Genomic DNA, 24,607 nt, shown 5'->3' with positions numbered 1-24,607 from the left:
GGGATGTCATAAATTCACTCTCACACACACAAAGGGGACACACAAAGTCCCAGTGATGATGTCATCAGTGGGAGAGAGAGACAGGCAGACAGACAAACAGACAGAGCCCTAGCACCCTTTTATATATATATATATATGATGACATCAGGGATGTCATAAATTCACTCTCACACACACACACACAAAGTCCCAGTGATGATGTCATCAGTGACGTCATAAATTGTGACATCATCAGTGATGTCAGAGGCATTGTGACATCATCAGTGATAAGGTCCCACTGATGATGTCATCAGCAAAATCAAGTCCCAGGGGCCGACACTGAAAGAAGTGGGAGTCTGGCTTCAGACCCCCTTCAGAGCAGCCAGGGTGAGGGCGGGCAGCGGCCGAGAGCTGCGTATGCGAGCTGCAGGGCCAGCTCGGCGAGGTGTAGGGCGGGCGGAATCGATGCCTAGTGTGAAAAATTTGCCCATAAGCAGATCATAGTCATTATCTACTCACCCTCACCGGGGAAGGTGGGGTGACGTTTTTTAGTCCACAAAACAGTCCTGAAGTTTCACATCAAAACACTGTTGCAGAATTCTCCTAAACAATTGAAGTGAATGGTGACCAACTTTCAAACGTAAAAAAAACTCCATACTGCGTAATCCAAGTCTCCACAAGCCCTGAGATGCCAAGTTGACTTGAAAAGACATAATTTACATGCTGTTTTTAGCTGAAATCTTCACTGTAGCCGTGAGCTTTTTCTTTTCTTCTTATTTTTACCTTTTACGTTGGTCACAGTTCACTTCAATTGTTAAAGACAATGCTGTAACTCTGTTTCCCTGGAAAACTCCACAAATGTTTTGTGGACTAAAACACTTTGGGTGAACTTGAAGAAAAACAAGATTTAAAGACTTAACTGCTGGATTAAATACTTGTTAAGATGGATGTGATGGATAAGATAAGATTTCTCTCTCTGTCACTCTCTCACACACACACACACCAACAGACCAGTCAGTCAGTCTAGTCCGGCCAGCCACCCACTGCTGGCATGCAGACTAGCCGTCGTCACGGCGATATGAAAGCTGTGAAGGTGAGTGTCAGATCCTGCTGAGCGATACCCTATGGCTCGATGACATCACTGTGTGTGTGTGTGTGTGTGTGTGTGTGTGTGTGTGTGTGTGTGTGTGTGTGCATGGTTGTGTGTGGATGCAGGCCTGCCCACAGAAATAGCTGGACCCCTGAAAAGGTTCAGTGAATGGGCCCTCCCCATGTCTGCTTTACTCATTATCACTGCATGCACGTTGATTAGTAGTTTAAATCAGTAAATTTCTCGGGGGACGAGGCCGGTGTTACAGTGTATTTGGTCCCATCAGATTCTCACCGGCCGCCCACGGTGTACTTTCATATCTGCCAACACTCCCGATTTATGCGGGAGTCTCCCTATTTTTAGTCTCGCTTGCCAGACTTCCCTCCCTTCCGGGAGAGGAGTCTGGCAGCATAGATCTCTACTCTGGACTTGCCGTTGTTTCACAGCGGCACAGGCATTTGAAATCGACAGATTCGTTACGGAGGGAGCAGAAAGGAAATCCATATGGTCGCACTGGTCAGTCAGAGCGGGTCGGAGCCAATGGCAGAGCTTGCAGGGAGCGGAAAGGGAATTTATTCCGCTGGTGACTGAAATGGTCTCCACCAATGGCAGAGCTTATACCAGCAGACTGTTTCCATGCAGCCAGACTTCTCTCGCAGAAGGGAGGGAAGTCTGGCAAGCGAGACTACCCTATTTTTAACCATTTCTCCCGCTGTGCTCCCGATTCGTAATTTCTCCCGTTAATGTCCTGATTTCTGCAGCGGGCTCAGTTTTAAAGACAGAGTGAAGCTTCTGCTACGATATTAAAGTGGATGACCTAAACTGGGTGTCATGCTAGCTTGTCAGGAAGGGGGCGACATCACACTCCAGTTAGGCTACATTTTGCTGGCCTTCACGGCCCCCCTAGCGATGAGGCCCCAGAAAGCTTTCCCCTTTCCCCCGTTATTCCCGGCCCTGTTTAGATGTACGTGTGGAAAGCGACCATCTGACTCAAAGGTTTCTGTCACTTGATGAAAGGATGAGTGGAAACCAGCCAACTGTTGACTTCTTCAAGCTCAAAGCCACAGCAGGACAAAGCCACGGTGACAGACATGGCCACACTGCAGAAACATCTACTGCTCAGTCTTCAGACCTGCTTTTTCCTTGGAAAGTTCTGCCTGTGGCGTCAGATAATTCCACTTGTTTTGAAAGTTTACTGAAACTAGTGACCATGTGTTGAAATGAGGGAGATCACTCCTGTCATATCAAGATCATATCACTTGATTGAACAGAACTGGTGAAACTAGTTTATTTGCATTGGGAATAAGTGGGGTTATCTCTCCACACTGGCACATTTTTCCACTTGTTTCAAGGAAATGAAACACTGTGGATATTTTTTTGCTTCGCATAAGTCAAAAACAATTCAACAGAGCCACTCGGAAACAAAACACATGTACGAGGACTTTCACACTTACTTGGGAATTTCACCAGCAATGGTGACTTATGGCTCTAAAACACACATGGGCAAAGCAAAATACACAAAGTACACAACAACAAATCTCTATCATACTAGCCTATCTTAACACTTAGCTGGCCCAGTTGCACAAATCACCTTAGGTTAAGATTTCCCTTAGGGTCCGAGTTAAGGTGTCCATAAAATAGAATCGGCTGCACAAAACACCCTTAAATCTTGTGCTTATGTTTTCCTTAAAATGTTTAACCTTATGGAGAAGATTGAAGGGTGTTTTGTGCCGCCGATTCTATTTTATGGACACCTTAACTCGGACCCTAAGGGAAATCTTAACCTAAGGTGCTTTGTGCAAATGGAACCTGGATCTTAAAGAACTGTCGGGGGAAAGTCATCAAATGAGCTCAGATCGTCTATCTTGTTGCCAATACAAATCTGCTGCTGAATGAATTTGCATTGGACACAAGCAGAAATATCTTTCTCCATTAGCAGACATTCCCCCTCATTTTTAAGCAAAATAACCTGTCATGGTTGACTTGGTTGACTTTTATCCAGTGCACAACTCCTAGTGTAGCCTGCTCCTTTAAGTTCACGTTGCTCATTGTTTGTGTTTGACTTTAACGAGCTATGGAGAACAAATGGCTCTTTTCATTGGCTGCTGGTCCTCTCTCAAGTGGCGTGCTTTACTTTGCCCACACAGCCGGCTTCCTCTTAACCTTTAGACCAAAGAGACCCTCCTAGCACAGGTCAGCTATCCCACTTTAAATAGCTCTTAGACATACGTGTGTGTGTGTGTGTGTGTGTGTGTGTGTGTGTGTGTGTGTGTGTGTGTGTGTGTGTGTGTGTGTGTGTGTGCACACGCATTAGCTGGGGTAGATAGATAGATAGATAGATAGATACATATACATGAAGTCATACATACACACCATATCCTGCAACACTTGTCATTGCAGACCTCTTGCCTAAGTGGGTGATGGCTGCAAATAAGTGTCAGTTTAATTAATAATAATAATTAATTCATAATTACATAATTAGTATGTAAATGTAAACACTGTGTTTCTATATTTATGTGTGTGTGTGTGTGTGTGTGTGTGTGTGTGTGTGTGTGTGTGTGTGTGTGTGTGTGTGTGTGTGTGTGTGTGTGTGTGTGTGTGTGTGTGTGTGTTAAGAAGGGTTTGGTCATTTATAAGGTCACAGTGTGTAAGTTTTCCACCACCAATGGAAACTTTTAGAGACAAAACGAGACTTTAAGGAAAGATCCACCTTAAAAACACTGAAAAAAAGAAGAGGCAGAGAACACATTTCTCCACCCACAGTAGCCTCAATAGACCAGAATGCAATGCAGCCACAGCTTGCATCCTTGTGAATCTGCCATCGCTAGTGTGTGAAATACACCACTGTCTTTGAGTTTGTTTGTTATTTGAACAACCGGACATACGACACATCAGAGAGACGTGTTGAACAGTAGATGAGACGTGTTGAACAGTAGATGAGATGTGTTGAACAGTAGATGAGACATTAACAGAGGCTTAGGCACATTGTCTATTTATAACAAAGCGTTGGCCACAGGTGCTCTTGGCCAGTGTGTTTAAATGGCTTTTTAATGGCTTCCAAGGCTGCGGTGAGACGCACTCCAAACACAAGAGGATACAGCCAAGAGGCAGGTGGTGTGTGTGTGTGTGTGTGTGTGTGTGTGTGTGTGTGTGTGTGTGTGTGTGTGTGTGTGTGTGTGTGTGTGTGTGTGTGTGTGTGTGTGTGTGTGTGTGTGTGTGTGTGTGCGTGCGTGCGTGTGCTTGTGTGTGCCTGTGCGTGTCTGTGTGTGTGTGTGTGTGTGTGTGTGTGTGGGACTAGGTGGCACTGTATGAGCAATGCCTCTGGCGCTCTCACAAGAGATTGGAAAGCACCTGTCACACAAGAGAACATACTGTAGAGAATAGACAGGTCTGTGTGTGTGCGAATGTGTTTATGTTGTAGCCATCTATTTATTTACTATCTGTCTATCTACCTATCTATCTGTATATATCTATCCATCTGTCTGTCTGTCTGTCTGTCTGTCTGTCTATCCATCTATATCTATCAGTCTGTCTGTCTGTCTGTCTGTCTGTCTGTCTGTCTATCCATCTATATATGTCTGTCTGTCTGTCTGCCTGTCTATCTATCCATCTATATCTATCTGTCTGTCTGTCTGTCTGTCTGTCTGTCTGCCTGTCTATCCATCTATATGTGTCTGTCTGTCTATCCATCTATATATGTCTGTCTATCTGTCTGCCTATCCATCTATATCTATCTGTCTGTCTGTCTTCATTGTGGATCATTATTCATGAAACAATAAGTGGAGCTGATCAGTGGCCAGCAGATCAGACTGTGGTTGTACTGGTCAGCTTCCAGGTATGAATGTGTGTGTGAATGTGAACAGGGCTCTCCTGAAAAAGAGAGCATTGCTCTCAGTGAGACTCCCCCTCTATAAATAAAGGTAAAAAAAAATAAAAAAAAATACAGGTGTTAAAAGAATAAAGCGGTGATCCAGCTGTCTAAATCTGTCCTTTATGACAGATTTATGTAAAGCCCTGTCTGCACTCCATCTCTGTCTTTCAAATGATCTTCAATGAGCTACAAGGGCTGATTGAAGACAGGAATGATTTGGGGATATTTAATATTACATGCCTGGGTAATAGGGGTGTCAAAAATAATCGATTATGAGATGCATCGTGATGCGGACGTGCACGATTCTGCATCGATTCACAAATGTCAAAAATCGATTATTACATTATTTACATTTTCTGGGAAACGGAAGGTCAAATCGCAATGCCTGTAAAGGACTTATGTATTATTTCACCCCGAATCTAACGCTGCCACCCACGAGTCTCTACTTGCCGGGCTACAAGAGAGAGACTGCAGACAGAGTAGCTTTAGTGTCAAGTCGTTCGTCGGCTAGCAGCTAGCTTTAGCACTTTCCTTATCAAGTGTTGAACGCTCCGGTGGAATGGTGTCCAGCCTGTTATTTTGTGTCCTGTCACATCATCAAGGTTCTGCTTCTGGCACCATGCATGTTTATATGATGGATGCCCAGTCAGGTGATATGTTTTGACTCGTTCTTTATTGCAACTTAACGTGAGTAAAGCTTAACTAAGCTTGTGCTTCTTCTTCTTCTGGACTCACCGCTTTTACTGTGGTTTTCCTGCATTCTTGGAACCCTGAATGCCACCTGGTGGCTAACTCTTGTAAGCTCTTGTAAGCCCTACACGACCTACTGACTGGACAACAGAGTGTGTTCAATCAGAGGCTCCGGCAGCTCTAAGAGCTAAAGAGCGTTACAGGAGGTCTTTTGTGCCCACTGCAATTAGCATGTATAATAAGTCACGTACATGCAGGGAGAGCAGACTCCTCCTTTCACTCCCTCTCCCTCTCTCCTCCACACCCCTCCCATAGATACATGCAGGGAGAGCAGACTCCTCCTTTCACTCCCTCTCCCTCTCTCCTCCACACCCCTCCCATAGATACATGCAGGGAGAGCAGACTCCTCCTTTCACTCCCTCTCCCTCTCTCCTCCACACCCCTCCCATAGATACATGCAGAGAGAGCAGACTCCTCCTTTCACTCCCTCTCCCTCTCTCCTCCACACCCCTCCCATAGATACATGCAGAGAGAGCAGACTCCTCCTGTCACTCCCTCTCCCTCTCTCCTCCACAGCCCTCCCATAGATACGCTGGTGAACCCTCATTCCATCATTGCTGTTGCACAATCTGTATGTCACTTTATAATGATGTTGCACAATGTCCATTTTGGCCACATAGAACATGTGTGCTTACAGCTGTAAATTACAGGTGCAATTTCTTATCTTATTTTATTTTACTTTATTGTAGATAGGGTAACTTAAATGCTGTGCTTTCTTTACATGTTTCTGACATACTGTATGTCTGACATATTTTTGACTAGACTCTCTATCTTCCGACAGGTGCTATCCCCTAATAGCGATTGCGCACCTGTTTGCGCGTGCCTTAAGGCACGGAAGATAGCACTCCGCCTTGCGCCGTCCGCCAGGTGTTCTGCCGAGTTTTGCTCCCCCGCCCAGCATAAAAAAAGCATCCCCACCTCACGGGAGCATACTTGTAATGATTTATACAGAAATGTAAGTGATATAATTGTCTGGTAGACGTGACCTCCATGATTTCTAAGTTAAAACAGCCCCGAAATATGTTGGGGATGCAATTCTCGCCCGCGATGCGGAAAGGATACGTGTCGTAAGCGCAAATTAGAGCTGTGCCAAAATCATCTGCGCCCCAAAATGCCTGCGCAAACGGGATTTGGGCAGTCTTAACTACCAGAATTATACACAGGTGTGGCCAGGCAAGGCTGGGCATTACGTCAATCAAAACCAATCAGGTTTTCCCGTCTTGCAATGGCTGTTTGCGCGAGGCAATATGCTGTAATTCTCTCCATGTGTAATAGAGTTTACTCACTCGTGCAGGACAGAGAGAGCTTATTGACAGATCGTCTGTGGTGCCAACGACCCTCTGGGTGGTTATGAAGGTAAATAGCCTATGTCCATTGTCCAACAAGTTTTCTCAATTAATTTCCCTCTTTGCGATGTGATAAAAGTTTCTCAGTGAGTTATAATTCATTGCCTCACTGAATTATCTGCTAATACCCAATTTTAGCAGCATAATTTGATGTCCTGGCATGACAAGGCTGTGCGTAATGACATATCCAAAAGAGATTTTACTTGCACTGCGCTGGCACTGCACGGAGATTATGGTGCGCAACCCAGCGCAGAGAGGTATTTGCGCGTAAGAGGTCCTTTTCAAAGCTCTTAGTGCAAAGTAATTGCGCGCTGCTGACGATAGCATAATGCCATCTATCACCACATTTTAGCGCTGAAACGCCTGCTTTGGCTTGTGGCAGCCAATGCCCAGTACAATTATCACAGGCATTCGCTTGTGTCCGCCCCCAATTTGCATTGCGCACAGCGTTAAATGAGCGCAAACGCTAAATTAGCGCTTTTGGGAAGATAGAGCCCTTTCTCTTGTGTTTTACTGAGATGTACTGACATTGGCTTCTGCTCTAACACAAGAATTTCCCCCAGGGGATTAATAAAGTACTCTATCTATCTAACAGAGGGCAGCATTTGTATTAATAAAATATAATGGAAGTACATGCATTTCTTTTAATTATGGATCATAATACAATGCAATTCCAAATGCCCTTTTATTTTAAAAGTAGCCATACAGTGAGAAAAAAGAAAGTGAGAAAAAATAAATCATGTATTGGGGAAAAAAAGTGATGCATCGATTTAAGATGCATCGAGATGCATCGATAATCGTTTTATAATCGAATCGTAGCCCTCTCAATCGTAATCGAATCGTGAGGCCAGTGAAGATTCACAGCCCTACTGGGTAATAGGTTTTGCTAAACATTCTTCACATTCTGTTTGAACGGTTTCAAACAGAGTCTGTAAAGTGGAGAGGATGGAGTCTGCCATCAGAGATGACAATAAATCAAGTTCAAATTATCAAGTATTTAAAAGTCCTAAAATGTGGCATGTTCTTCTGTCTTGATTGGAAACTCCCTCTGTACATAACACCATCTATGATATCATTCAACTGGTAGTCTAAGCAGGCCTGATTCATGATTCATGATTCATTTATGACTCATTATATTTAAAATCAGATCACGTTAGAGAATCTAAATCAGCATCAGGTTACCACAGTAGGAAACAAATTGTTAGCAATTTGTGTTAGGCAGGCCTTGGTGACTCAACCGGCCAATTTAATTTGAGGCTTGCTGGAGCTATTTATTGACGCCAGAAGAAAGCTATTTATTCTATTCAGATGGCTAGCTGGTTGTGCTAGCCAGACTCATGGTAACTGTCTTATTTTTGCCTGCTATTTTAAGATAGGCTATTCAGAAGCTCTCTGAAATTGATGCTACTGTACAGTAACCTGTGCTCCAGACTACTAAAGATATGTTTTGAATGGCTGAGACCTGGGTCACTGTGTGTATATTTCAAATCCAAATGGAGGCTATAGAGCAAGGGTGTCAAACATACGGCCCGTGAGCCAGAACCGGCCTGCCAAAGGGTCCTATCCTGCCCACAGGATGACTTTGCAAAGTGTGAAGTCCTTCAATCCAATGTGATGCCCTTGTGAAGGCTAGGAGGTAACTATTTTCATTACACTTGACTATAGAGAAATGCACAGTGGTTCAATTGTAATGCACAGTTACAGACAGTAGATTTGATCATTTTTTTGATGGTAGCTGAGATAACCCTACATGAAAACGTATCCTTAAAATGTACCTGTAATTATATGCGATAAATAAATCAAATAAACTGGGAAACTTTGAGGTTACTGGTATTATTGATTTTCCTTGTCTGGCCCACTTGGGTTGCATGTGGCCCGTGAACTAAAATGAGTTTGACACCCTGCATAGAGCAATATCTCAAAATAGCATGTATGCCATGGCAACGAATCTCCACCTAAAGAAGCCTTGAAACTGTAGATGTCATATTGAGTTGTTCTTACTCAGTTCTTACTTAATCCAAAAGACATGCGGGTCAGGGGAATTGGAGACTTTAAATTGCCTATAGGCATGAGTAAGTGTGTGTGTTTGATGTAGTATGGTATATGATATAATGTAGCATACTATATGACATCTATAATGATATATTGTAGTGTAAGCCCTTTGAGACGCTTGTGAAGAAGGGCTATACATTTGACTTGCCTTGACACTAAATTGATGAGAATTGAGGTATGGAGATCATCTCAGCCTATAGGGGGCATCTGGGTAGTGTAAAGGTGAAACCACGTGCCTACCACCGCAGGGCCCCGTGGTCCGTTCCCGGCAGCGGCACTCCTGGCTTGGTCAGATGTTCCTACAGACACAATTGGCCGACTCTGCGGGTGGGAAGCCGGTGGGGTATGAGTCCTGGTTGCTGCACCAGCGCCTCCTCTGGTCGGTCGGGGGCGCCTGTTTGGGAGAGGGGAACTGGGAGGAATAGCTTGATCCTCCCACGCGCTACATCTTGCCGGTGAAACTCCTCGCTGTCAGGTGAAAAGAAGCGGCTGGCGACTGCACATGTATCGGAACAAGCATTTGCTAGTGTAGAACTCTCCGGCAGAGGGGGTGGAGCAACGACTGGGACAGCAGGGGGAATTGGCCAAGCACAGTTGCGGAGAAAATGTAAGAATAATCTGAAAAAACGTAAAAGCAGCGGTGTACGTTAAATTATGAAGAAGAATTAAATGATCACCTTTTGACACCTTGATTATTTATTTATTTTATTTTTTATACAGTATAGTCAACTTGTGGATGTTGGAAGGAATTCCTGGGTTGTCAGTTGAAGGGTGGCTTCTGTAACGATTAGGCCACCTATGCCATCCTGTGTGTGTGTGTGTGTGTGTGTGTGTGTGTGTGTGTGTGTGTGTGTGTGTGTGTGTGTGTGTGTGTGTGTGTGTGTGTGTGTGTGTGTGTGTGTGTGTGTGCGCATGTCTGTGCACTCTACCCTGTATACAAGTGTGCGTGTGTGTTTGTCCCAACGGCCAAGCTTATGCACATGCCGTGCGCGTGAGGCAATTGTGAAGGTCGGGACCTTGTGATGCTCATTGAGTAAGTTCCTGTCATACCATACATCCATGGTCATACTGTACCCGGCGTTGTTTAGCAGTTTACTTCCTTTCTAAGTAGGGAGAATTATGTCAAACTCCTGGGCCTCTGCTCTCCTGTTGGTGCGCAAGAGAAAATAGCCAGGAAGGGAAGGTGTTTAAGGAGGTGAGACGTTCACACCGGCTCTGTGAGTCAGTCCTTCCTTTGACTTTGGGTCTGGGTCCGGTTGATCCTGCTGCCATGTGTTTTACAGACGCTCCGCTCAATATCAGAATTTTAAGTCAGCTTCTATATATTTTTTGGCAACGTTCCTAGCACTTTAGGCAACAAAGTGACACGTAGGTTCAAAAATACATTAAAATATTCAAATGTTTCCTGGCAACGTGATTATAGCAATAGAGTGAATCTCCACTGTTAACATCAGAGTTGCTTAAATCAGTTGCTCTGTTTCTCACTGCCTTTACATTTTTAGCATGTCCTTCCCTCACTTTTCTTTATGAGTCATGATTGGCCGCTCACAGTTTGAGCTTCCCAGAAATGTTGACCCTGCTGTGGGCTCAACCAGCAGCTGGAAACAGCAACGTTGAGTCATGTTTGCCATGGAACGCCGAAAGATCATACTATATGAACAAGGGCTTTTTTTCTTATTCTCTTAAAGGTCAGCGTGTGTGTGTGTGTGTGTGTGTGTGAGTGAGAGAGAGAGAGAGAGAGGGCTCAGCTGGTAGAAAGACTATGCATCGGTCCTTGAAAAGTTTGTAAAAGTGTTGAAATAAATTATCTAAATTTAATTAATTTAATTAAAAATGTATTAAAATGTCTTAAATACACTAGAGGTCCTTTCCCCCCATGCTGTAATGACAGATTGTCAACATTTAGATGCATACAGAACAGGGTAGTACAATATCGTGTCTGCTTTACTCAGGGCTTCAGGTGAAATTAGCCATGTTCAATCACAAACAGCTACATTTCTTTATTTTGTGACATTGGTCATATATTAATTTCCAGGTCGCTTTAGAAAGATCTTAAACGTGGCTTTCCAAAGGCTGCAGATCCCCAGGGTGTGGAGGGAGGATGGGAAGAGAGGGTGACACCGAGCTAGGGGATCCCCTGATGATGTCACCTGGCAGACCAGACGGCATGGGAGTTGTAGTTTATTTTGAATCGACGTCGTTCCCCAGGCAGCAGGGCAGTATAGTGGCAGAGAGACTCCCCCCCCTTTCCCCCCCCCCTCCCCAGATCGCTGCCGGGAACAGCCATAGATTCCAGTGTGCCAGCTCACCCCGTTCAGCGGCTGCAGTGGTACAGCCCCACCTCAGCTCCCTCCAGCCCAGCACATGTTGGGTGATGGGAGGACATGAGGGAGAGGGAGAAGGAACAGGAGAGAGGAGAGATTTGTCACTGACTGACTTGCCCATGAAGGAGTCTTGACTTGCCCAGTGAAGGAGTCTTGATGCATGGATTGAAAGGTGGACACCTCTAAGGCTTTTTGTCTGACCTCTTGATGTCTCTTTGATTTCAAACTGGCTGAAAGAGGGAATATAGTGGTTTTGAATATCAAGTGAAAAATCTGAAGATTGATCTACAGGTAAGGAGGATGTTTTCTTTCAGCTTTTGGATCGATGACAAAGAAATATCATTACAGAGAGTATTAGTAATTTAGGGATTTATCTGAAACGCATCCAGTTCAGTCCACCTTGCATGTTACATTTGAAGAGGATCGTTTAAATCAGATAACGTTATTCCAGAATTTGGAACTCCTTCTCTGACAAAACGATTGCTTGCATGAAAGTAAATCATAATGGAAAACGCATTTCAATTATTACTTTTCAGGCTCTTTGCCTAGAAAATATCAACATTTTGAGGATGGACTGAAAGATTATTGCTGAATTATGGACAGCACTTGGAAAGCCGTTTGATTTCACACATGGGCTCCACAGATTAAACCCAATTCCACATTAGAGGTGACACTAAACTTAATAATGTTAATCCCTGTGTCATCATCATTCAATACAACCACAGGGACAAATTATGTTTACAGCTTCATCGTCTAGCCACTCTCTCTCTCTCTCTCTCTCTCTCTCTCTCTCTCTCTTTCTCCTTGCTGCTTGCGACTGAGTTGTTGTTGACATGGGCTCTGAAATAGCCGCGGTTGGAGTGATCCACCATCTGTCCCGAGGGGGTCGCTGAATTTGGAACATCCCACATATGAGCCGCTGGCGGTCATGTATACTGGATGTCATGTATCACTTGCCGAGTGTACACTTGATATGGGAAAGCGATTGCCTTCTTCTTGTGTGCATAAACATGAGCAGTGAATGAGCTGCACGTGTGATTGTTGTGTTTCATGAAAGCGTGTACTGTATAGTGTATTACAGAGTTGGGAAAAGTGTCTCCAGCCCAACATTGCAGAAGATACTGTATCTCCCCCCATCGGTTTGTGTGAATGACCTGTCTTGTGTGTACAGAGAGTTGTGTGGCACAAATTAGTTAAATTGTTATTGCTTTATTTATTTTTTTGGCAATTGTGATTATTCTTTCAAAACATGATTCATTCAAAAGCAGAGTACACATGTGTACAGTACAGTATGTGTGCATACTGTACTGTACAGTACTGTACAGTATGTGTGCATACTGTACTGTACTGTACAGTACAGTACAGTATGCACACATACTGTACAGTACTGTACTGTACTGTACAGTACAGTACAGTACAGTACTGTACTGTACAGTAGTACTGTACAGTACTGTACAGTACAGTACAGTACAGTATGTGTGCATACTGTACTGTACAGTACTGTACAGTACTATACAGTATGTGTGCATACTGTACAGTACAGTACAGTACAGTACAGTACAGTACTGTACAGTACAGTACAGTATGTGTGCATACTGTACTGTACTGTACTGTACAGTACAGTACAGTACTGTACAGTACAGTACAGTATGCACACATACTGTACTGTACAGTACAGTATGTGTGCATACTGTACTGTACTGTACTGTACTGTACTGTACAGTACAGTACAGTACTGTACTGTACTGTACAGTACTGTACAGTAGTACTGTACAGTACTGTACTGTACTGTACAGTACAGTACAGTACTGTACAGTACAGTACGGTATGCACACATACTGTACTGTACAGTACTGTACAGTACTGTACAGTACTACTGTACAGTACTGTACAGTACAGTACAGTATGCACACATACTGTACTGTACAGTACTGTACTGTACAGTACTGTACAGTACAGTACAGTATGCACACATACTGTACTGTACAGTACAGTATGCACACATACTGTACAGTACAGTACTGTACAGTACAGTATGTGTGCATATTGTACTGTACACACCTGTTCTCAACTTCCAAAAATCCCCCTTTTTTAAATGTAAGAGCATTTTCTGTCTTTGACTTGTTTTTCATGACGTCACTAAGAATATTATGTTTTTATTTGTGCAAGTTTAGCATGAATAACTGTTATCTTTTGTCTTAGGTGTGCCTTTAGGTGTCCTGTGTTTACGTTATTGCAGTCAGTTGATAAAACTTTTTCAAATATAAAAACTACATAATCATACACACTTTATTCACACAGTAAAAGCATACGGACAATTAATACTGGCGCTGCAACAACACTGTGCTGAACCCCATGTTCAAACTGTAATTGCAACTAAATGAAGTTGTCTCTTATAACTTTTCTGTTTTGGTACTTACTAGAGTAGGAAATCAATTGATGGGGCCATGAAATAGCAGCCCATCTGCAGTCGCAACAGCCAGGCGGACTGCACAATTGGGCACGTTGGGCAAATGCCCGGTGGCCTGGCCTGGCCTGCAAAAAAAAAAAAAAAAAAAAAAATCACTCACTGAACAGCAGGCCAGGCGCCGCCTACTGGTTTACTAATGGTTTTATTACTTTATTCAGGGTTAAAGTGGGTGCATCTCATTGTAAAATTGGACTCGGCCCAAATCGGGCTTCAAACGGCCCAGATTGGGCTTCAAACGGCCCAAATCTGGCTTCAAACGGCCCAAATTGGGCTTCAAACAGCCCAAATCTGGCTTCAAACGGCCCAAATTGGGCTTCAAACGGCCCAAATTTTTCACCGCCGCCCTTCGGACACCGGCACACACGTCGGCCCGTATCGGCCTGGCCTGCTTGGTATCTAATGCCAGACGTGGTTCTTTTGAGCTAATTTCCATCTTTTTTTTTATCAGCTTTTGCACCTCAACATGTTGGATCCTCACTCTGGATTTCAATATAAGGGCTTCTCATGGCATGGCAGCATCAAGTGTTTTTCTGGAGCTTTACAGACTGTTTTGGAAGTTGTCATAGCTTAAGTCAAGTTCCTTTTTCTGACCCATAGCCAGGCCAATGTAATTTGTTTCAGAACACTGAGTGATATTTTCAAGAAATGGAGAACTTAACGTTGTGGTGCATGTACGCAATCAGTCTGGCATGGCCACCACCATGAGTCAGCAACCAGCCATCAGCATGAGGAGGACAAGTAGCTCTGGGTTGGCAGTCTGGCACTGCTGTTTCCTTTGGCTCAGGAAGAGCAGCAGGACCCGCCCTGATCCACGTCAGGCCATGTGGGCCTGCACTGACGCAACGTGACAGGGGCTCGCTGCCCTGCAAATGGGCTATTAATAGAGCCAGAGGGGGCTGTGTTGCTGGTGACTGGGCTACATGGTGAGCCATGGGGTCAGAAGAGAGAGGGGACCCCCCTCCCCGTTCAACTCACTCAAAGCTCACTGTTTGTGGAGTGAGTGGTTTGCTCCTGTACATGTGTAAGACTTGATGTTTGAGCCAATGAATCTAATGAAACGTGCATTCTATGTATGTATGTACAGTATGTATGTATGTATGTATGACTATGTATGTATGTATGTATGTATGTATGTATGAATGAATGTATGTATGTATGTATGTATGTATGTATGACTATGTATGTATGTATGTATGTATGTAATGTATGTATGTATGTAATGTATGTATGTATGTATGTATGTATGACTATGTATGTATGTATGTATGTATGTATGTATGTATGTATGTATGACTATGTATGTATGTATGTATGTATGTATGTATGTATGTATGTATGCACAGTATGATGTAATAGAATAGAGTAGAATAGAATGCATAGGGAAGTAGGACACAAAAACAGTGGTGCATGATCACACAAAAGTGTTTTTGATAAATATATTTACGTGTTTCTTTACTCTCCCTCTTTCAGATGTTGTTCACACCGAAGGTCCCCTTGACGGAAGTCTGTATGCCCGGGTCCGCAAGAAAGACTCCCTGGAGGGAGTGGTCACCATCAACGGCCTCCCAGTCCACGAAAACCCCTTGACCAACCCTGAGCACCCGTTGCAGCACGTTATCCATCCCCTCCAAACCTCTGACCACACCCCTCCTGTCACAGGCCACGCCTCCCTCCCCGCCGTCGACCACACCCTGTCTGTGAGCAGCGACTCTGGGAATTCGACCGCCTCCATCAAGACCGACCGCACCGATGAGCACAGCCAGTCCCTGCAGGGCGCCGTGAACCACAGCAACCCAACAGCGGCCCACCCGCCCCTCAGCCCCCAGGAGAAGAGGGAGCTCGACCAGCTTCTGAGTGGCCTCGAGGCACCCAGTCACCAGCGGCAAGCCTACCTGGCCACATCCACCAGCCCGGGAGGAGGTGTCCGCCACCTGGTCCCGGCACAGGTGCACGTCAACGGGGGCCACACCCGGCTCATCGCGGCCCCCTCGACGGAGGAGCGCGAGACGGATATTCTCGACGACGAGCTGCCCAATAGCCAAGAGGGAAACAGTGTGGACAGCTTGGGCACGCTCTCCTCCCTCGAGGGCCAGGCTACACCAGCGGAACTCTACTACCAATCTGAGACACCTGTCAGCGGGCAGAACGACGGGCCCTACCTTGAGAGAGGCGTTCTAGGCGAGAAGCTTACCGAGATGCCCGTGCACGGCGTACGAGCTCCCACGGCGACGCAAGAGCGGACAGCGGACTCTGCTTCGCCACAGGGGGGATACAACAACTACCAGAACGGGATGTACCGCTCGCAGTCAGCCAGCAGCCCCGAGACCAACCCGAAACTGATGCCCAGGGCGCCCGAGAGGAGCACCAGTAGCCGGGATGCGGTTCAAAGAGGTCTCAACACCTGGCACCAGTACAGCCTCCCAGACGATCCCTTCGGTCCTCCCCTCCAGTCCACCCACAGCCTGCCCCACTTCCCCACCACGGCCTCGCAGCGGGATATTGAGCAGTCCATCGAGGCTCTCAACATGCTCATGCTGGACCTGGACCCGATCCACGCCCACATGTCCAAGTCCCACAGCGCCCCGCCTGGAGAGAACAACGATTCGTCCCAGGTGCCCTTCTCCCAGACCCTGGCTAGGCCCTCGTACCAAGCGGACTCTGCCATCCACGGCTACCACAACTCTGGGTCACTCAACAGCACGAATTCCTTCAGTCAGCCACTTCGGTCGACTGGGAGAGTGTCGACATCCCCCGCCCAGAGCCCCGTCATGGAGTCCCCAATGTATGTTCCCCAGAGGCCCAACGCCGGTTACCCACCCCACAACACCACCAGCACCACCCCCACACACACTCCTGAGCCCTACCTCCACACACGCCCGGCCTCTGGCCAGGCCACCCCTCACTACTCCACCGATCCCTGCCCTAATTTCAGCCAGCAGGCCCCCCTGAAGCCTATGAACTCGTACCCAGGTGGGGGGGTTTGTCACTCCCCGGACCTGCAGGGTTCATCTCCTTACCCGGGCTACAGTGCCTCCTCTTCCCCTCTCCCTGCACTTACCCCCCAGCCCAAGGATGCATCCTCTTCCCCCGTGCCCAGAGAGCAAGATGCAGAGGAGGAGAACCTAAACCTGGAAGGCCTGGTGGCTCACCGCATCGCTGGTAAGGCTGTTATTGTACAGAAAGAACCAACTGAAAGGGAATTTCCAATGAGCCTTACTGTATTCTATCAACGAGGACATTTAGCTATGACTGACCTATGTCAAAATTATGCTACAGATTTACTATTCACCGAGTGGGCAAAAACATCAGGGTGACCTGTTCCTTCCATGAAATAGGCTGTAGGCAAATTGAGGGGAAAACTCTGACCATTATTGATTTGACTGATTACATACATTTCAATCACAAGGAAGAGATGGGAGATTTGAGTCATCTTGGCAAATGAGACGGGTTGTACGCAATATCGTGCATGTCTCCAGTCTGAGTCGAGTCTCGAGTCCCCAGTGTTTGAGTCCAAGTCACCAAGGAGTTACTGAACATGAGCGTGAATCCACATGAGTTGGAACACACGTGCCCTTAATACTGTGAGTAATGTCACAGTATTAATAGTTGGAACACATGTGCCCTTGCACAAAATTGAGTAATGTCACAGTATTAATAGCTATCAATATCGTATGCCAAATTATTAGGGCCTATTAACAAGTCTGAGTCCTCGTCTGCAACTTCTGAGTCTGAATGTATGAATGCTCAAGTCCAAGTGGAGTCACGAGTCCATGACTCATGTCGAGTACTACAACACTGTCCTCAGCGGTAGACTCATGTCGAGTACTACAACACTGTCCTCAGCAGTAGACTCATGTCGAGTACTACAACACTGTCCTCAGCAGTAGACTCATCTCGAGTACTACAACACTGTCCTCAGCAGTAGACTCATGTCGAGTACTACAACACTGTCCTCAGCAGTAGACTCATGTCGAGTACTACAACACTGTCCTCAGCAGTAGACTCATGTCGAGTACTACAACACTGTCCTCAGCAGTAGACTCATGTCGAGTACTACAACACTGTCCTCAGCAGTAGACTCATGTCGAGTACTACAGCACTGTCCTCAGCAGTAGACTCATGTCGAGTACTACAACACTGTCCTCAGCAGTAGACTCATGTCGAGTACTACAACACTGTCCTCAGCAGTAGGAAGTTCCTAATATTTTGCACATCGAATACTGGTAAAGTGCTTGATAAAACAAGCAAGACAGTGAAAAAGTTATGTGACTGAACACTGGATTTATGTGCCTCTAGCAATTTATTCAGCACAGTTTCAACCTCAATAACTACAATAGGAGACTCAATACAGTGTTTGAGCATCTATTCTCAATCTCAGATGTCAAACAGCATGTAAGCAGCACACTTTTCAGCAGTTTGTGTTATGACATCACCACTGGGTGTCATGCCAGAGGAAGGACATCATCACTGGGTGTCATGCCAGAGGAATGACCCGTGTGGTACAATTAGCTGTGCAACTAAAATAAGGCAGCGCTGGTGAGTGGAGATGGGATGAGAATAAGAATAAGAATAGCCCCCCGCTTTTGGAAGCATGCATTGTCTGCATTCATAGCCACCTTGTATGAAAATCAATGGAATTCCAGCTCCAGGCGCCTCCCAGTGGAAGAAGTTTGTATTTTTTTCAGGTCATTGTTTTGCTATGTAATTTGAAATATTATATCATTCTCTAATTTACTGACGCAAAATCAGACTGTATTTGAATTTGACAACAGCATATCGTTAATTTTGATCAGTTTTCAAATGTGTCATGTCTGTTTTACAATATTTCTAGAATAAATTAGAAGAAAATCTCTCATATGATAAATTTTCTCAATACACAAAATCATTGGACCTTGACTGGCTGAAAACCTGCCTGATTGGAAAGACTTAATCAGTATAGTTGCAATGTGCAACACATTTTTTGTGCAATATCGGGTTGTTTGAGTTAGCTATGTAAAGGAGCAATAATACATGTATATGAATTTAAAATCCTTGTGCATCAATTAAGATTTTTAATCATGTCTGCTTTGAATATGTTTGAGGGGCTATATATATATATCCCATGTTGGCTCACTTATTTTGTCATGCTTAAACGTCATTAGAAAGTCCAGCAAAAGGCACATTTCATAGAATATTGTTGTCATCTTTGCACTGTGAAGGAGTTGACATCTCATCTGACAGGTTTCTTTTCACTTTGACTTCACTCATTTCTGTTTTTGTCTTCTGTTTTCTGTTTACCTATCACTCTGCTGTATGGACTCCCCCTCCCACCATTGCTTCTTCATCTGCACCGCTCTCACCTTCCTCCTCCGCCTTCTCCTCCTCTTCCTCCTTCTCCATCTCCTGCCCTCCCATCTTCCACCCTGAACCTGTCCCCCGGGAACAGAGTACAACGCTCGTATCCGGGGCATCAGCGAAAGCATGAGCGCACAACAATCTGACCGCCATCGCTCCTATTCCTTCTCTGGTTTGTCCACTGCCCCTCGCTTTTAATTTCAACCTTTGTTTCATTGTTTTTGCTTTCTTTCAACTTTATCTTTGCTTCTCCACCATCTCTCCAATCTTCTCACTATCTCAGTTGACTTCACTCACTGTTCACTTTCACTTTCTTCACTGCTTTTTTCTTTATTCCCTTCACTACAGTCTGGCTTCCTTACACCTTACCTTCTCTCTCTTTCCCTCTCTCTTTCTATCTCTCTCTTTCTCTCTCCCTCTCTCTTTCTATCTCTCTCTCTCTCTCTCTCTCTCTCTACGACTGATTATCTTAACTAAGGCATTAATGATTACTTTGGGTCCTTCAAAATACCATCAAAAAGGGAGGAAGAGCCTGCAAACATCACACATATCAAGAAGCTGAAATAATAATAATAATCAATCTTTCAATTGGACATGCTGCGCTACTGAAACATTTGCTCAAACTTTCTCTGTAGCTTTCTCTGACCACTTTTTGCAGGATGTCAAATTGAATGAACCATTTTTCTATCTTGACCTTTTTTGAGGCATTTTTGAGACGTAATTGCTTTAGCTGTTTTGGTGCAGACTGCTTTTCCACTTTTGATGATGTTTTGACCTTTACCCTATCCCACAACATTCCTCTGACAACAACAAAAGTTCCTCCTGGCGTTGTGCAGGCGATTTTAGAAAATGCTATTTAGAAAAGCTACTAGTTTATACATTTTTCAGCAGTTTAAAAAATACAACGCTCAGGTTGGGAATTCCACATGAGGGTTATTATGGGATGTTTCAGGGATGCGGTCCAGGGGAATGACCCCAGAAGTGACTCAGGAGACGGGCCGGCGTCGGACCACCAGCGAGGGCCAGTACCAGAGCAGCCACGAGGACGCCTCGGCCCACAACAGGTCGGCGATGCACTCACCAGACTTCGCCAACGCCCTGGCCCTCAACCCAGGAGGGAGACCCAGAGAGGTACAGCATTTAATTGAGAACCAAAGTCGACATCACTTCCTGCTTCAGCATGTGCACCAAGAGATTTCATAAAAAAAACAAAAAACAAGAAGCAATTCAGCTATATTTAGAATCAGGAGAGACCATAGAACATTTAACCAAAACTTTAAAAATATTTTTTTTTTTTCAATGTTTAAATTTTTTTAATTCGTTTTTTTCTTCTTTTTACGTTTTGGTCGAAGTGAAATGTTCTCTGGTCTTTCCAGTTTCTACATATAGCCGAATCATTTGGTTTGACTAAAACTCAATTTTTAAAAGCATTTTACGAAATGTCTATGGGTAAATAAATGGCAGATGAAATCGTATTACGGGTTATGCCTAACCCGGAATAGGGCGTGACTTTGGCTCTATAGTAGGTGCGAATCACCGCATAAATGTACATGTTAATGAGGGAAAATAACTTTTTTTAAGCTGCTGTAGGACAAATCAGTGTGACATCACAACAACAAAGAACTTACTTCTGGTGGATAATGTTGGCGGTGCTGCATCGGCGCTACAGCAGAAACTAGTGTGAAATAAAACTGAAAAGCTGTGTCAAACAAACGTTAATATCTCAACAAGTCGCATTGCTTATATTTTGACATTGTGAGTGAGAACAGAAGTAGCTGAAGGGTTTGATGTGTAATAAATTGTGTGCAATCCTGTAGTGATGTGTAATAAATTGTGTGCAATCCTGAAGTGCATCCTGTAAAGTCAGCTAGAGTGACACTCAAGGCTGGCTCCATAGGATCCCATCATAAAGGTTGAAAAAAGTAGTAAAAAAGTATGAAACAAACTGCAATTTCTCAAAAAGTACCAAGGATATAAAAAAGCTGAATTAAAGTGATAAAAGTGGTGACCTGTTTAATGTTTAAGTGGAAGGAGTAGTTAAGAGTTCATAGAGGGCATGGTTTGACTATGAAGCGCTGTTTAAACAGCCAATCTTTTAAACAAATATTGCTAAGTGCCGCATTAAGAAGCTAATTTTCCAATAGTACATTATTCAAATAGATCAGTGGTGACAGTAACTTCTTTTGTCTCTTATGTGAGCATTGAGTAAGTTTTTATGTCAAATGTATGTCCAAATAAGATGTTTGATTTAATGTTGTGTTCCTGTTTGTTCTTGTTTTCTGTTTGCCTTATGTGTGTGTGTATGTCCATGTGTGTGTATGTATGTGTGTGTGCATGTGTGTGTCTGCGGGCATGGCCGTCTCCCTCCCCCTCTCCCCACAGGGTCCCATGCACAGCTACCGGGAGGCGTTTGAGGACGATGAGGTGGACGGGCTCGCCTTCGGCAGCGGTGGTGAGAATTACCCCCAGACCCCCGCCTTCCCCGTCTCGCCACAGACCCCTTACTTCAACATGTGTAAGTTCACCCTACCTGCAGACAGAGGGCGCTCTCACACCTCTGAACACTGACAGGGGATTGGTTACTGTACCTGTGTTACACTCCAAAATGGCTTTTTTATTTTTGGGTTAGGTAGTGAAAATGGAGGAATAAGACAGTGACTTAGGGAACATGCACAGCATTGAAGGCTTGCCTGTATTGCACTTTCTTTTTGTTTGTGGTGATATTTCAGTGTTTAGTAGCTACATTAGAAGAAACCACTTTTACAAGTTAAGCAGACATAACATAACCTGAAGCTGCCAGATGCTTTGTTACTCCAGAACAGAGCCATCTGAGACCTCGTCATTGGAAACGGTTTTATGCGCTTTAAAAAAAATACCTGGCAGGTGATTGGATCTGTCTATCACCGTCTGTCATGATCTGTCTATCACCGTCTGTCATGATCTGTCTATCATCGTCTGTCATGGGCTCGCTTCTCGTAAATCCTGCCCGTAGCTGCCTCTGGACTCTGATTGGTCCGGCCCGCTGGTGGGCGGAGCTAAAACAAGGGTGGCAAGATGGATTTTTCGCACGCTCGTGATCTTGCGAATCCAGCTGCCTGGCCACAACTTGAAACAATATCACATAATGAAATACACACTAAATATAACAAAAGCAAAATGATACATGCACAAATTTTGTTTTGCAATTTATTCCCATTTTAATTTCACAGTGTGTAATACAGAAACAAAGTGGTGAGATTAACTAGGCTGAATGGCAATGCATGATATACAGTATGTCTGTATTTTCTATGAAGTGAGCTAAATGTTCAGTTGTAAGTCAAAGCCACATATGAGATGTCACAAACACTTTTATTAAAACAGGACTGTGTTAAAAATAAAATGCAAAGACAGAGTTTCCTTCCCTGACTATTGGTGCTTTCACAAAATATTTACACAATGAGATTTTTGATACATAAATGTGGATATAATGACTAAGTGGGTAAAGGCAAATGATAGAACAGCTACATCACTTTACTGTAATGCAGCCTTTAAAATCAGGAAAAGACAAAACAGCCAAATCACAATATTATGATATCCATAATCTAAGACAAGATCAATGTACCGTAAATTCCGGACTATAAGCCGCTGCTTTTTTCCCGTTTTTTGGCCCCTGCGGCTTATATAACGGTGCGTCTTATCTATGGATTTTTTCAGAAAAAGAAAAAAAAATACAAATAAAATCTCTCTTTTTTAGCACTCTTTCTAACTATAAATCCACTTCTGTTTTAATTTCCTCTCTTGCCCTCTTTTCACCACACCGCGGACACTGTGTGCACTGTAAAAATAAACAACGGTGGTGTTGTGTTATGTTGTTTTGTTGAAATGTTACGGTAATACGGTAAATGGGAGCTTCCTCAAACAGCCATCCCGACAATCCCCTCTGTGCGTGACCACTTACATATGGTAATTACGGTAAGCAAACGGCCACTCGGCCATCAACTCCCTCCCCCGACTACCAGGAGAAAATCACAAACTTCGGCGAATTCACACAAAGGAAGATCAAGGAATATTCCATCGAACCGGAGCAGATCATAAATATGGATGAAGTGCCTTTGACGTTCGACCTGCCACTCACTCGGACTGTTAACAAGAAGCGCCCTGGAGGATTCTTTCACCAAAAAAAAGCTTTGCTCGTTCTCGACAGCATGAGAACGAGCAGTAGAAGCAACACTCTCACTTACCATGGGGAAGGTACGCAGAAATTCACACGAGGCAGCTTTCAAGTTGAAAGCAGTCAATCTCGCATTAAAAGAGGGAAACAGAGCAGCCGCGCGTAACCTGGGCATCGATGAGTCAATGGTGAGGCGTTGGACGGTGCAGCAGGAGGAACTGTCTCAGCACGGAATATTATAGGAGTGTGAAAACATCCACAATCACCAACGGGTTCCAAAACGCTGGACTGCTGCGGGATGAAGAGAATGACGCCGCCACAGCTGGCGCTGAGGGCCGTCAGAGGCTTCAGAGGCTGTTCGATGCCGACAGTGATGAAGAGGAGTTCGTTGGTTTTGAGTGACAATGAAGGAGAGAGGAGAGTGGTTGACGAAGCCACCCTGAACCTGTTCGTTTCCGACACTGAAGATGAGGACTTTGGTGGTTTCAGTACGCAGGAAGAAGAGGAAGACGAGGATTAGTGACTTGACTTCTCTGGTTACAGGTTTGCTGCACATATAGCCTATTGTTGTGTGATTTTGTCTGGGGATTAGTGACCTGACTTTTGTTTTGTTTTGTTGAAATGTTAATAAATGGGAGCTTCCCCAAACAGCCATCGCTTTCCCGACATTCCTCTCTGTGCACGAACCCTTTCATATGGTAATTAAACATCAAAACACCCGCGGCTTATAGACCGGTGCGGCTTATAGAAGAAAAAAATAGTCAATTTTGGTCCCGCGGCTTATAGACCGGTGCGTCTTATAGTCCGGAATTTACGGTAGTCGATATAATATTGATATATTGCCTAATGCCTAGCCCTACCTACCCCTCAAAAGAGACAAACCAATAAAAACAACAAGCAAAACCAGTACCTGCAGATAAATAAACGGATGATACCAATCAAAAACAGCACCTACGCCCCTTTCAAAAGAGGTGGCCAAGGTCAACTCTCAGTTGCAAATAAAATGGAGCCTCTCTTCACAGTTACGTGCCTCCCACACCCACACTTTTGGTTCTACATGCATCGGCTCAAAACCCTGCATCAAAACCCCTGCATCATGAGCCTCAACCGCAGCTCCCTTCTCCTGCAAGGCCCCGCATCGGAGCTCAGTACCAGGACAGTGAGGCCTCCCCTCCTGCCCCCAGGCCTCGTACTTCAGACGTCGCCCGTCCACCCACAGCCAGTGCCCGCCCAGGAAACGC

General features: G+C 44.7%; 1 protein-coding gene across 1 annotated transcript in view; it reads left to right on the top strand.

The window, feature by feature from the left end:
• The window catches only part of tns1a (tensin 1a), a gene marked incomplete at both ends in the record, with an annotated part of 239,012 nt that overhangs the window by 192,870 nt on the left and 21,535 nt on the right, over positions 1-24,607 (top strand). The window contains 4 exons of the mRNA XM_083634038.1: positions 15,353-17,041; positions 19,308-19,388; positions 20,169-20,347; positions 21,599-21,668. Coding sequence (XP_083490164.1) covers positions 15,353-17,041; positions 19,308-19,388; positions 20,169-20,347; positions 21,599-21,668 — 2,019 coding nt within the window. The remainder of the gene's footprint in view (positions 1-15,352; positions 17,042-19,307; positions 19,389-20,168; positions 20,348-21,598; positions 21,669-24,607) is intronic.

This window comes from Poromitra crassiceps, assembly GCF_964638095.1.
Source record: "Poromitra crassiceps genome assembly, chromosome: 3".
Taxonomy (NCBI): Eukaryota; Metazoa; Chordata; class Actinopteri; order Beryciformes; family Melamphaidae; genus Poromitra; species Poromitra crassiceps.
The sequence above is the reverse complement of the archived record's forward strand: the minus strand, read 5'-3'. Positions and strand labels throughout refer to the sequence as shown.